The sequence below is a fragment of the Onychostoma macrolepis genome, chromosome 11, assembly GCF_012432095.1.
Source record: "Onychostoma macrolepis isolate SWU-2019 chromosome 11, ASM1243209v1, whole genome shotgun sequence".
NCBI lineage: Eukaryota > Metazoa > Chordata > Actinopteri > Cypriniformes > Cyprinidae > Onychostoma > Onychostoma macrolepis.
The window spans coordinates 11,885,436-11,900,775 of NC_081165.1; the positions used below are offsets into that span (position 1 = coordinate 11,885,436).

General features: G+C 34.7%; 2 protein-coding genes across 2 annotated transcripts in view; both read right to left on the reverse strand.

The window, feature by feature from the left end:
• Positions 1-278: 278 nt before the first annotated feature.
• Positions 279-4,289, reverse strand: inka1a (inka box actin regulator 1a). Its single transcript, XM_058790777.1, has 3 exons — positions 4,153-4,289; positions 3,936-3,984; positions 279-1,329 (listed from the first exon to the last, which is right to left on the reverse strand). Exons 2-3 carry the CDS (start codon positions 3,936-3,938, stop codon positions 406-408), a joined length of 927 nt encoding a protein of 308 aa, XP_058646760.1. The 5' UTR covers positions 3,939-3,984; positions 4,153-4,289; the 3' UTR covers positions 279-405.
• Positions 4,290-10,268: 5,979 nt separating this feature from the next.
• The window catches only part of gnai2a (guanine nucleotide binding protein (G protein), alpha inhibiting activity polypeptide 2a), a 61,241-nt gene continuing 56,169 nt past the window's right edge, over positions 10,269-15,340 (reverse strand). The window contains exons 6-9 of the mRNA XM_058790776.1: positions 14,330-14,459; positions 13,211-13,364; positions 11,356-11,573; positions 10,269-11,273 (exon numbers count right to left, since the gene is read on the reverse strand). Coding sequence (XP_058646759.1) covers positions 11,383-11,573; positions 13,211-13,364; positions 14,330-14,459 — 475 coding nt within the window. The 3' untranslated portion in view covers positions 10,269-11,273; positions 11,356-11,382. The remainder of the gene's footprint in view (positions 11,274-11,355; positions 11,574-13,210; positions 13,365-14,329; positions 14,460-15,340) is intronic.

Here is a 15,340-nt window from a genome sequence, read left to right on the forward strand (position 1 = left end):
GAACATCATTTATTTAAAATAGAAATAATTTGTAACTTTATAAATGTCTTTACTATCACTTTTGATCAGTTTAATGTGTCCTTAAGAACCTTACTGTCCCCAGTAGTGTGTTTGTGGGCCCTGTTCAACCTGTCTGGGTTTATTTTGTGATAATGACAGCCTGAGCGAACATTATCCCTTACATTTTTTTTTTAGTTGCATGAATTTCATTTTGAGAGTTTCACTCATTCACTGAGTTCAGTTAGGCTGCCACCAAAAGCAATGTAATGACCAATATGAATTTTTAAAGTTTTTATTTTTGTGCATTTTACACAGGATTATGGACAGAGCTTTTCTTAAAAAAATAATTAGTCTCTCCTGGAGATATTGTCCACTCAGTCAGAGTTCATAATCTCACAAACAGAATCATATGTACCCGATAATGTCATTACAGACAATAGGCATTCTGCTTCCGGATTTCATTAATGCCGTAAACTGGTAGAAATCTGTGTCCAGTTCATTCAGACCCGTGTGGGATTTATAGAAGAACGGCGTTTTGTGCTGTACGTCAACCTGGCAAGAAAATCGTTTGGGAGCCACAATTGATTTGCTCAGTTTTGTAACATCTGATGACTTTCTTCTCCCATCAGCACTCCGTGAAATCCCAGCTATCTTCCGTTTGACGTTTACCAAGAAGTCTTTAGCGAAACTGCGTCCAGAACTGTGCTTTTGTTCCGTCTGTTCCGGGCATTCCGGTAAGTCCATCCAGTTCTGAATGAGATCAGCAAAACTGTTGTCTCCCAGCACCAGCGGCTGCCGGTTACGTCCGCGCGTCAGTAGTGAATTAGTCCAGTCGTCAGGGTCACTTGTGGTCTCAAACGACGTCCAGCTTTCGAGGCAAGCGTCAGAGGTGGACTTAGGACGCACTCGGTTGTTAGGAGGCTGGTTGGTGCGAAGACATGCGGACGAAGATACTCGGATGTTTTTGGTGCGCCGTAACACTACACCTTCATCCTGCCAGGAGGATTCAGAGTATCCCGAATCAAACTCCAGACTCCGCTCGCTGCTTGGTGAGCTAACAGCCGACGGGCCACCCGCAGAGTCCTCCTCTTCCAAAGAACTGGACAGACAACAGGCAGAGTCGTAACTGCTCGCCTCACTGGCGTCGCTGATCCTCAACCGTGCTCGCCGTTCCCGTTGGGCTATCAGCTGCTTACAAGCACGCAACCTCACTGGAGGTCCGATAGGGGGCGCTGCACAGCTCCGCCGCAAATGCTTCAGATCCTGCAGGGATCGCATCATGTAACGCATCTGTTCTCGCAGACAGTCACCCGATTCCTGCAGACACAACTGCAAAAAGACAGAAAGACAGGTAAGACTACTGGGTGCAAATCTCAGATTATAACACACACATTGGTACTTCATTTGAAAAATGCAGATTTTATAAAAGTCTTTGTAATACATATATTTCAATGATAAAAAATAGAATTTGTAATAAAATAACATTAAAAATAAATTTGTACTAGATTTTAGAAATTTTTATTTTATAAATGAAAAAAAACTTCATACGCTATTATAATTATTATATAAAATTTCATAACGAAAAGTACATTTATTTGCAATACATTTGAAAAAAATACATATCTGCATTTAATTGTATTATATATATATATATATATATATATATATATATATACACAGAGTAGTAACTGATTACATGTAATCTGGATTACGTAATCAGATTCCAAAATTAAGTACTTGTAATTAGAGTAAGTTACATTTTAAAATACTCGTAATCAGACTACAGTTACTTTTTTATGCATTACATGATTACATATTATTCACACAATAGCAATAAATTATTCATAAATCATTGATTCTCGCTAATTTCTCTTTTTCATCTTTTAAATTTTCCTTTCTAAAATAGCCTACCGATTATATACATATTATAAATGTATATATAGTCCAGTTTTGTGGACATTCACACAAAGATCAGTCATTTGTCAGGTGGCGACTGCATTTGACCGCTGGATTTACAAAAATCTTTTCAGGTTTAAGAAGGGTTTCAACATCGCATCAATTAGGCTACTGATGAACACATTCATTTTTATTTGAATTATTACTCTGTAGTTTTTTTAACCATGTATTATTAATTATAACTAATTAAAATGCACATATTCACGTTATTTCTTAGTTACATGTAATGCAGGCATTACAAAACTTTGTCATCTAAACCTTATTCACCAAATATATTTGCTTTAAGTACCCCTTAGATTTTAAAATAAATATTTCAATAATTAAGTAACACATTTGCATGCTCACGGTTTCTTTGATGTTGATTAATGATAACACTGCATGCATTTACAAACCCTAGTTTGGGAAGCCTTGATGTAATATAATGTTTAATGCACTTCATGTTGTAAATTACAATGAATGGAACAAGTTTTCTTACTCTTTGCATTTTTTACATCATTATGGTACAAGATAATGCTATTTAAATCATTGTGATAAATGAGTTAAATCAAAAGTAATCTAAAAGTAATCTGATTATATTACCTAAAATGTGTAACGTAACGGATTACGTTACAGACTACAATATTTGCCATGTAATCTGGAATCAGTAACAGATTACAATTTGTAAGTAATCTACCCAGCTCTGTATGTATATATATATATATATATATATATATATAAGCTTAATACATTTGAAAAATGCTCTTTTTCTTGTTATACATTTTAATATTAATTAAGATTAAGCAATAATTACCAAATAAAAAATAAATCTACAGTATATAAAATTTGGGTCACCCTCCCTTTGATTTTGTTTTCCTTAGATTGACAAATCGTGCTCCTTAGGCAGGCTTGGACCTGCATGAGCTCTGTTAGAGAGGGCATGGCTCTATTTGTCTGGAGGAGCTGAAAAACTACTCTATTCTAGGTAGAGGGCAACCGAACAACCGATGAATTCACATCATGTGGACACACTCACGCCCTGCTATCAAAAGGAAGGATGACTACTACCTTCACAACAAATCAGTTAGAATAAACCTGTTGCTAGCCACACCTGGAACACTTCTTTTCAATAGAGTAATTACCACACCTTCTATCCATGCTGTCAGATGTATGTACACAAACGTACACACAAATCATAATCAAAAAACCAAAGAGCAATAGCTTACTCATTTGAAATATATAAAGTGAGTCAATAGCAATTTCAATACAAACTACTTATTGCATTTAAGAGTGAAGCTGATTCATAGACATTAAAATCCACAAAAATCTAAATCAAATACTTGGTTAAAACAAAGAAAATCAGGAAAATATGATCTCAGGAGTCTAAGATTAACAGTCTCAAAGTGTTCACTATAAGCAACAAGCTAGTCCTAGTTCCTAACTCAGAAACAATGCTACTGCCATGCTTGATGTTTTAAAAGTATGCAATTGAGAAATTAACCAAAAACCCAAATGCATTTTAATTTCTAATAACTCATCACAAACAAAAACAGCACAATAATACAAAGAGCCTAATCCGGTTTCATGTGTCTAAATATTTTAATTAAAGTCTAATGCATGATTGTTTGAACACAAAAATCTTCCCCTTTTGGGAAACTTTTCTGCCGTTTTGACAGATAAAGAACTGGCATGTGTTATTTTATTTTTTTTAAACATATTTCATGAAATCTGTATTTAAATAAACATAATAATCGCATGCTTGCAGCAATAGTAGGGTTGAGTGACTGCTATTATTTCTATGCACAGATTGGCATGGGCTACAGATGTCGTCCCATATGCTGAAATTTCAGCAACGGACATTTCTTCACAGTAACTAATCCTTTCGGCACATAATGTAAAGTGATGTCCAATCAGTGCAGTTTTACTGAGTAAACAATCTAAGGTTATTAACAATACAAAGCCCTAATGAGTGAGGCAAGATGATGATTTGGAGGCATGCTTACCATGATTCTGGAAGGATGATGACAGTCAAATTCAGTGATTTAGATACTCCTGAAATAAAAATACATGTTTCATGAAACGTTTTGCAAAAGCAAAATAAAACAACATATATTTGCTTTTATGCATTTAAATAACAGGGGAAACAGACATGAGTAACTTTTATCAGAAAAAAAATCATGCATGAAGCTGATCAAATGCAGAATCAAGACTTGCACTTACATTTGTTGTGAGAGGAGAAAAATCCTTCAGTACAATCCAGGCTGTGCAGATGTGGCTCTTGTGACTCAAACTCCAGATCATGAGCCCCTCGCTGCAGACAAGCGCATATGTGCGTCTGTGTCATTCCAGCATGCGCGTCTCAGCCAATCACAGCGCAGCATCGCGGCGCCATCCAATCAAATCATCACAGCAGGAGCCAATCACAGCTTGACTGAAATCTGAGCGCTAATTTCCACCCTCTATCAAATTATGAGTATATTCAAAACTGCCAAGTACCACTGACTATATCCGATTCAATATGATAATCACGTTTTAACTGTCTGCAATTTATCATTTAAATACTATAGTCAAGTCACCTTTATTTCTATAGTGCTTTATACAATGCAGATTTTTAAAGCAGCTTCATAGTAATAAAATGGTAATAATATATAAACAATATGGTACATGGAAATTGTAAATAATAAAGTATTATAAATAGTAGCTATTATTTACGACTCTATATGATCAAATGATTAAGTAGTTTCATTTTCTACGTTCTTTTCATTGCTGTTCTTGCATAGGCGGAGAAACAACCAACTGTAAAACGTGTAAAATGTTGAAGGGTGCACAATACAACAGCCACAAGTAAATGCATGCCTTGATGTTCATTTGTCAATAATAGTATGCAAAAAAAAAAAAAAAAACAGAATTTATACAGTTTAGCAGCATTGTTTGCATCATTAAAAGACCACATTAGCTTTAATCCCCGAATACATTTACGTCTTCACCCAAATTTGCTCATGTGAGTTTATTTTTCCCATATTTATTTTATTAAGCTTTAGTAAGATAAACTGCTGTTCCATATGCGAAATTACATTCGTTTATTTACCTGTTATCAACATAAAATGTTACCTGATTCACGGCGCGTGGAGCAGCGCCCTCTGGCGGTCGGAGAAAACGCTGCAACTTCCGATTCATTTTGTGAATCGATTCTTTGTATGATAAACAAACTTAAAAACTATTCATCCCAGAGCCATTGAACACAGCAAAACTGTTTCAGAAAGGAACTGAGCTCTGAAAAAAGACTACTTTCTTAACTAGTGCATTGAAATTCCCACAAGCCCTCCACATGGATTTGATGGCACTGTCCAGGTGTTTATTGTAATTAGAGTAAAATCTTCCCATTTCCATTCGTCTCCATTCTTTATTTTTCTCCCATCCGAATCTGTGACACATTGGATTAGATTAGAGGTGTGTGGACTATCAACCTCACACAAAAACATGACTGGGCAACAACGCTGATCCTTTTGTGATAAGAAGCTGAAATTGTGGCAATCCAATTTACATATGAAAATGTGTGAGCTGTTAACTAAACATGCAATTCCACCCATTGTGTTTAATGATGGCCACTTCACCCAGGATGTTCAAGTGATTTACCTGAAGCGTTAAACATTAATGTACGAGGTTACTGTGCTAAGCACACATTCTGTCAGCAACCTGGGCATGTCTTCAAGATTCATTTCTTCATTTGCCTTCACCAAACAGAACCAACCCAACAAATACTGCTTAAATGTATCTGTTAGTGTTCATTATGACAGTAACCTACAAGTCTACAGTCAGTTTTCAGTTTGGCTTGACCGGACTGGCTCTTAAACTACTTCATATTGACACATTTGCAGTGCTAGCAGTTCACACTTCCAAGCAATCAAATCAGCGTAAAACAAATATTTTTCCAATCTCTTCTTCTTATCCCCGTCTAAGAATTCTCTTTATCCAGCAATAGGTTTTATCAGTATATCTTCAATTAAATATAATATTTGGTAGTATTTGTATTTAATGATGTATAGTGCAATATTACAAAAAGTACTGTAGTGTGATTTTTCTAATATAGGCCTAAACATTCCCCCCCACCCCCCCAAGTTTTCCATATAGGTGTTAGTAAAAGACAGAGCAGGATCCAACTGCAGTAGTATGAAGGTGCATTAATGGCAATATCTAAGCTAATAAGACATTTCCATTGCACTGCTGACTCAAATGCATTTAGATAACAGTAGCACACTTTTCCGACAGTTTTCCCATCCAGAATGTGTCCATCTTTGAGAACCAAGGGTCTGATAGTTTTGCGGCATCTGTTCAACATGCCTATCATATCCACCTTACACAACAGGACAAGGTAAGGAGAAGATCTGTCTCCCTCTTGTGACTGAAAAGTCAAACACATCTTAAGACACGTGTGACCTGCTAAGAACAACACACTTTTTTTCATTCTTTTTGCTTTAATGGTAAGATGATGGTGTCTTCAGGACAGCATATATTCTGGATTCATATCATTAACCCAGACTGTCCACTTGGTCTGAGACTTTAGTGCGTCTGAGGGCCGAAGTGGAACCTGGACATCAACAAACATCCTCCTTTCTGTTCCACTTCTGACTTTGTATATAGCCTCATAAATGCATTTTATTCTTTTAAAAATTCAAAAGCAACTTTCTGTTGTTTAAGAACTGTGTATGATCTACTATCACAGACAGTCCCAGAGACCACAGATTGTCAGCAATGGCAATGTGATGTCACAAAACAGACAAATGCAGGTATTCACATGCAAAATGCTAATTGCACACTTAAAGGGATCGTTCATGCAAACATGAACTGCTGCTGATAGCCATTGACCTCCAATCCACAGTCATCCTTAGTACATGTTGTACATTAAAATGATTCTTATTTAAGATTATTTATATATTGTGAAATGTAAAAATCATTAATATTGTTAGATGCCCAGAAGATGCCCAGCGTGGAATATCGTAGGTGTGGAGAAAACAGTTGATCGAGACTGTCCCTTTAAATCCCTCCAGCTACCCAACTCAGGCATCTCCGGAGGAGACTCAGGTTTCACCATTGATCCAGTCAGAGGTGAGATCATATGGATCATTCCAACTCAAATGCTCATAAATGGTCCGCTATACTCAAAACATAATTTTAAACGATTATTTCAGTTGCCCACCACAATAATTACATTTTCCAGTTGCATCATTCCGGTCTCAGAACAGAGAACTGCATTTGGAGGAAAAGCAGGATTTTGACCAGGATGTGGACAGAACTAAGCAACAGACTGGAGCTACTGACGTCACTGATACTGTACAAGTTCAGGTCAGGCATGTTATGATAGTAAATTAAGATAAGCATTCAGATAAAACTAACTTATTAATGCTTGAAGCTTTAACGTTTAAACCACTGTTTTACAACTGGTATAACTGATTTTACACCAGATATAAAGTTAATTAAAAAACGTTAATACAATACAAAGGTTAATAAAAATGTCCATAAAACATTTTTTTTTTTTTTTTTAATGTATTAATAGCAATTTGTAAAACGTGTTACTGGAGTAAACAAAAAAAGTATTAATTTATTACAAAATTGTATTGTACAAAAGTAAACTAAAATTTCCTTTATTTATAAAAAATTTGAATGTATAAAGTAAAATGTCAAACATTTTGGAAATGTACAAAAATACATTACAAAACTGTATTATACAAAATAAACAAAATGCCTATAACATTTTTGAAATGTATCAAAATGTGCATTGCACTATTTCATACAAGTGAACAAAAAATCCTTAAAATATCATTTTTAATTAAATAAAATTATTATGAAATTCATAAGCAAAATAATATGAACATTTAATAACACGATATAGGCTGAATAGCCATTGACAACTTTGTAAATCCATAAACCACAGCAAAAGTTAAATACAAGAAATAAACACTGGGCTGAATAGTGTAGGCTATTAGCCATATAGTAAAGTGACGGATGAATAATATGAGTTTGATTGGACTGAAGACTTTTAAAAGTTCATTCCTATTTATTTTGCTGCATAATGATATTATATTACATGGCATTTTGTATTGTAACAACCCATCAGTTGTTACAATCTTCTCATCACTCCTTCCAGAATGTCTCAAGATTGACGCTGAGGTTAACATTATTCTTTTCTTCTTGTGCTGCAGAATGTGAAGGATAAAGCTCCAGCGTGTGACCCAATCCATCATTTTCTCCACCCTGGTTCCCATGATCACCCTCAGCTGCACAGACCCTGATAGAGACCACCTAACTGCCACCATCACCAATAGTAACATCATCTCAATTATAACTCCAACAGCTAAACATCAACAATCCACCGTTATATTCTCAAAAGTGTTGTTGTGGACTGTTTCCAAATGAATGGTCTGAGTCTGACATCTAAAAACCTTTTCTCACTTTCATCACCATTGTGATGTGGATCACTATAGTCTAATAAATATATATATGAATGTTTAGCAATAACTGGCACTCACCATCTCTTATAGTACAGATGCATGTACCTGAGTTAATGCGTCTGTTCACCACAGGTATAACGGTCCCTTAGAACAGGGGTCACCAGACTGCAGACTCCTGCAGAGTTTAGCTCCAACCCTAATTAAGCACACCTGAACCAGCTAATCAAGCTCTTGCTAGGTATACCGGAAACTTCCAGGCAGGTGCTTGACTCTGCAGGACACCGGCCACTCCTGTCATAGCTATGCAAAGATTTGATTTCAAAGACATTATCATAGCTATTAAACTAATCTTGTTAAGGTTTTAAATCTGCATTTAACCTCAGAATGATCTCAAAGTAAGTCTGATTTTGTGGTGGCTGTGCTTAAATTAAATGATTATAATCTTAATTCAAGTGATGAAGGCTTTTGAAAGTCTGATAGTAATCAGTGTTGAGTACTAATGTAACGTCTGCTTTAAATGTTTCAAAATGATTAACAGTTGAAAAGATTAGAATTTTAGAAAAGTCATCAAAATTGTGTAAATAGCCAGAGCTCACCAGTGCTACATTCATTATAAAAAATAAAAACATTATGTTCCTTACAAAAATGTTTCACCGTGTAATTATATGTGTGACCCTGGACCACAAAACAAGTCTTAAGTGTCAATTTTTAGAAATTGAGATTTATACATCATCTGGAAGCTGAATAAATAAGCTTTCAGTTGATGTATGGTTTGTTAAGATCGGACAATATTTGGCAATTTGGAAATCTGGAATCTGAAGGTGCAAAAAAATCAAAATATTGAGAAAATCGCCTTCAAAGTTGTTCAAACTAAGTTCTTAGCAATGCATATTACTAATTAAACATGAAGTTTTGATATATTTACGGTAAGAAATTTACAAAATATCTTCATGGAACATGATCTTTACTTAATATCCTAATGATTTTTGGCATAAAAGAAAAATTGATAATTTTGACCCATACAATGTATTTTTGGCTATTGCTACAAATATACCCCAGCGACTTGAGACTGGTTTTGTGGTCCAGGGTCACACACACACACACACTTATATATATAAATATAATTTTTTTTCAGTACTTATGAAAGGTGAAGGCAATCCATCAGCATCAGGTGAGAACGACAAAGTGCGACATACTGCTAGGTCTGTTTATGAGATGTATGATTATGTAGCCTAGATTTAGTTGTAAAACTGTGAATTTATAAACTCATTGAAGTATAATGTATCATTTCACAAAGCAGTCACTAGATGGCGGTGCCAGTCTGTCCAAAGATAGCAAATAAAAGAACATATCTAACACTCTCCAAACCCTCATTTACTTCAGAACTAAAAGAATATTTTCCTTTCATTTCTTTTCATTGTATGGGTTTAATGGAAAAGCTCAAGACCCAGGTTAGATTACAGTGTCCATGAGACGTTTCCAAATGACTGCAATTATCATTTTGAGAAGCATATGTTCTGAAGTGATGATTAATTGACCAGAGATGATTTTTTCTTTCAGAGTTACTTGTTTAATCTAGTAACAGCGGCGCACTGTTGGTTGGAACCTCGCCTTCCTTCGATTTGATCTCAGAAAAGAAATTAATCTCGATGTTCTTAAATAATTAAGTTAGTTAATGTTCTTACAGACCTCTCCAGGTAATGGATATCTGAAATCAGCCAGAGTACAATACACTAATTTTAGAAAATGTTCCAGTTGATGCCCTACAGCAAGCCCTTAAATGCGTATTTAATTACTGCGATTGGATATTAAATTAATTAATCAGCCACTGATGTGAACTTATTAACCTCCAAAAAAGTACACTTGAAATAAAAACCACAGCTGGCAGAGCTTTATCTTGTGAATGAACTTTTATTTAAATTAAATCATTATATAGGACTTTCAAAAGAAATGTAATCTTTACCAAAAAGAAAAAGAAAAACGAAACAAAAACACTACCCTTTTATATCAATTAGATTTCCATTATTAATTACTATTTATTCTGACATGTGAAAATTCTGGAAAAGAAATGTTTACGTACAGTAGGACAACTTCGGGGAAAATAAAGTCCATTGTAAACGGAAGTAAAGGCACAAACAGAATGCTAGAAAGATCAACGGGAAGATAGAAGAGAAGAAAAAAGATTTGTTAGATACTGTTACGTACATACTTTAAATATCAGTTATATTTTAGCAGTTCTTTCCCCATTTGTGAAGCTTTTTTTTTGTGCTTTTTTTTTTTTTTTTTTTTTGTACTTTTTAAAATTTAATCTTAAAAAGGAATGTTACGCTGATGTGAACTGATTACTTTTATTGATATATTTGCTATCTTCTATCATGCAGGACATCTTTCCGTTTTGCTATCAACAAGAACGTCATGTAAACATCGTAAAAAAAAAGCGCTTTCCTTTTTCAATCATACTCTATATCCAATGCCTGCTGGTTGTTTAAAAAATAAGCATTATGTAATTAAGTTTAATAAAATTTGCACATCAGATTCCCTAGAGTAAAATAAAAGCATCATATAAAAAAAAATTGCCTCTGCTATTTCAAAAAACAAAAAACAAAAAAAAAAGAACAAAAGGAGAGAAAATAAACAACAAAAATGGACAAAGGATAATACAACAGTTGGTGATTTGTGGTCATAGCCCAAGGAGTTAATAATACAGATATTAAATGTCAAACACAATGCTGGGACGGGGACGGGAGGGAGAACAGAGGCTAAGGTCGTTGGCAATCGTTGAAATTGTGTCGGGCTCCATCATATGGAAGCAGGAGTCGTGGTTGGCCAGTGCAGATGCTCAGGACGTATTCCACCCCTACTTCCTCTGGTCATCAAAACTGTTCAAGTAATCTGAAAGAGGAAGAGAAATCAGTCACAAGTGGTGTGGAAGCCAAAGGAGTCCAATTAGTTTCAGTAATCAATTTGCTCGTACCTCAACTCATCTTCCTGTTTTTGTGTTCTAGAAGAGCCCACAGTCCTTCAGGTTGTTTTTGATGATGACGTCGGTGACCGCGTCGAAAACGAACTGGACGTTCTTCGTGTCTGTGGCACAGGTGAAGTGAGGGTAAATCTCCTTGGTTTCTTTCTTCTTGTTCAGGTCCTCAAACTTGGTGCGGATGTACTCGGCGGCTTCGTCGTAGTTGTTGGCACCTTGTTGAGAGAGGATATACAAAGCACGATGAGAAAACAGCAGGAGAGGATGAACACGGAAAGACGGAAAATAAGTGACAGACAAACTAAATCTGAGAAAAAGAGAAAACGGTACATTCATAATGATCATTAAAGTGGCACATGACCTCTTCCAGTTAACTGATCAGTAAAGCCACCTTTCCTGTGTTAGACTGATGTCTAATGCACAACCTTTTGGATATCAACACTGTCGAACAACTAAAGTGGACCTCATTTGAATGAACCACGAGACGTTTAACTTTAAATTGTTGCTTCTGGCCAAAACAGTCCATAATCCATAAGGCTTTGTCCAGTGAAAATGTCCATCCCCTGTTGTCCTCTCAAATTAAAATCTACCAACATGTGTTTAGAACTGTTTGGTTTGGTTCTCGCTTGTAAGCAGTGCTTGATCTGTGCATATTTCTCTCCTTATTCAGCTGAGATGACTTTTCACCGGAGAAAGCAATATTATGAATAGAGGACTCGTATTTTAGCTAGAAGCAATCGTTTTAAGTTCAAAAATGCCTTAATGATGGATTGTGATGTTTTTATCAGCTATTTGGACTCTCATTCTGACGGCACCCATTCACTGCAGAGGATCCACTGGTGAGCAAGTGATGTAATGCTACATTTCTCCAAATCTGTTCTGATGAAAAAAACTCATCTACATCTTGGATGGCCTGAGGGTGAGTATATTTTCAGTTTTGGGTGAACTATTCCTTTAAGTCAGAAGTTGTTTTTAAAAAATAGATTATGGTGTGAATTTTGTCTTCAGAAAAACAAACCGTAGTATTATAAAACACAGTTTCGACTTATATACAGAAAAAAAGCACATTCTTTATAAATATAAGTTTCTAAAGCATTAAAAAGGTTTATGGACTATATTACTTTGTGGATCCATTGTTGTCTCGTATATAATATTAATATCCATAATTAATTTTTATTGCACGAAACACCAGGTACAATTATTTAGTGCTGTCAAACGATTAATCGCATCCAAAATAAAAGTTTTTGTTTACATAATATATGCGTGTACTGTGTACATTTATTATGTATATATATATAAATACACACACATACAGTATATATTTTGAAAATATTTACATGTATATATTTATATACACACATGTAAATATACGGGGGTAAAAAAAAAAAAACGGGGTAGTCGTGGCCTAATGGTTAGGGAGTCGGGCTTGTAACCTGAAGGTTGCCAATTTCGAGTATGGGAAATTCACTAACTTAACTTAACTTAATATTCATATAATTTATATTATATATAAATATATTTAAAATATAAACATAACATTTTTCTTAAATATATACACATGCATGTGTGTGTGAATTTATATACACAATAAATATAAAGTACACACACACACACATATATATATACATATATATATAAATAATGTAAACAAAACCATTTATTTTGGATGCGATTAATCGTTTGACAACACTACAATTATTAAAAAGGTCCATATTGTTTTTTTTGTCTTTAATGCATAGGTAAAGCAAAAGCTTGCGATTTATTGAACCAGAGCGCTCAAAAGCACTCCTGGGGCACTTTTGCATTTAATTTAGATGATGTATTGGGTAGTTGGCCAACCGTTTCATAGTACCTGCATACTCAGGGAAGCAGATGGTCAAGGGACTGCGTGTGATCTTCTGGTCAAACAGATCCTTCTTGTTGAGGAACAGGATGATGGAGGTCTCGGTGAACCACTTGTTGTTGCAAATGCTGTCGAAGAGCTTCATGCTCTCGTGCATTCGATTCTGTGGTAGAATTAAGAGACTGGTCAATATTCAGGAGCTTGGCCTGTCCTGATAAATGACAGTGTGAATTATGACTACTACTATTAACAGTAGCAACTACATCACTGTTCAAAAGTTTGGGGTCAGTAAGATTTGTTTTGCTATTTTTTCAGTAATGATTTTTTCAGCAATGATTTTTTCAGCAAATAAATTGATCAAAAATGACAGTAAAGACCTTTTTAATGTTACAAAAGATTTCCATTTCAAATAAAATGCTGTTCTTTTTGAACTTTATATTCCTCAAAGAAACCTTATCATGGTTTAAACACAAATATTAAGCAGCACAAAAATATTAAGGCACCAAATCAGCAAATACGAATGATTTCTGAAGGATCATGTGACACTGAAGACTGCTGAAAATGAACTTTTACTATCAGCCAAAAAAAAATTTAATACATTTTATAATTTATTAAAAAAGAAGAGAGTTATTTTTAATAAATAGTATTTGACAATTTTCATGCATCTTTAATCAGATAAATGCATCCTTGGTGAGTCTAAGATGCTCTTTAAAAAAATTAATTACAAACAGTAGCGTGTCACATCATACAAGTCTTAAAGGTGCAGTAGCCTGTTTAATTTCAATGATATAGAGCAGGGCTCCTCAAATCTGGACCTCGAGATCCACTTTCCTACAGAGTTTAGCTGTAACCCTAATCAACACCTGAACATGCTAATCAATGTCTTCAGGATCATTAGAAAATCACAGAGAGGTGAGTTTGATCAGGGTGGAAGCTAAACTCTGCAGTGGATTGGACCTCCAGGGTAAGATTTGAGGAACCCTGATATAGAGGGTAGAAAATGGTAACTTAAATCTAAATTTTGTTGCCAGAAACATAACAAAATGTAGAAGTGCAGCTTCTTTAATTCTTAGTGTCATGTACTGTGAATTACTGACTAATATGGTGTAAAATCTAAGAGGGTCTCACCATTTCTTCATCCTCAGCCAGCACCAGGTCATACGCACTCATGGCCACACAGAAGATAATGGCCGTCACCCCTTCGAAACAGTGGATCCACTTCTTTCTCTCTGAACGCTGACCGCCAACATCAAACATCCTATTTAGAGAGAGCAGACCTATGTAAATGGTCAACAGTATAACCAGACAAATCTGGTATAAACCAGACAAACCAAAGAAATCAATGATACATCAAGTAGAAAAATGCCCTGAACAACTATGAACATATGATCAGCCAAACAAGCTTATTTAATTTTGACGCAAATGCAATTAAGATGTTAAAGGCAGAAGAGCAGTCGGTTTAATATATCATACTGCCACAAAGGAATAGTTTTGTCATTATTTTCATTTGTCATGTCAACAAAAATACATATAGATTTCATCCATAAATTGTGAATTTTTTTTTTAAATCCCTCAAAGGTCCTCCCAACATGTTTTAATAGTAAGGAAGATAGCAAACAATAACTTATATTTCAGTCAGTTCCTTACTAAACCTAGCATAAAACACTTACAAAATCATTTAGAAATGTAAAATACATGGAGTATCGAGTGTTTCTATGATATATATCTATATATCTATATCTATCTATATCTATATCTATATCTATATCTATATCTATCTATCTATCTATCTATATATATATCTATATCTATATCTATATCTATATATCTATATATCTATATATATATATATATATATATATATATAAAGTAATACATGTATATACTTTATGGAAAAAAAGCAGCTTGGACAATCTTAAAACATTTTTCCTAATCTATTTCTAAATATTTAGAAAACCTTACTCCTCATTTTACATCATTTACATTTTACTAGTTTTCCATAAACCATATTTTCCCCAGAGCTTGTTTTTGTCCACTGGAAATTTTCAATGCATAATAGTGAGGTTGCTGACTCCGTATTAGTGAGAGGTTTACTATGTCCCTTCTTCTTTAGGTCTGGAGGTTTATGTGTGTCAGTGG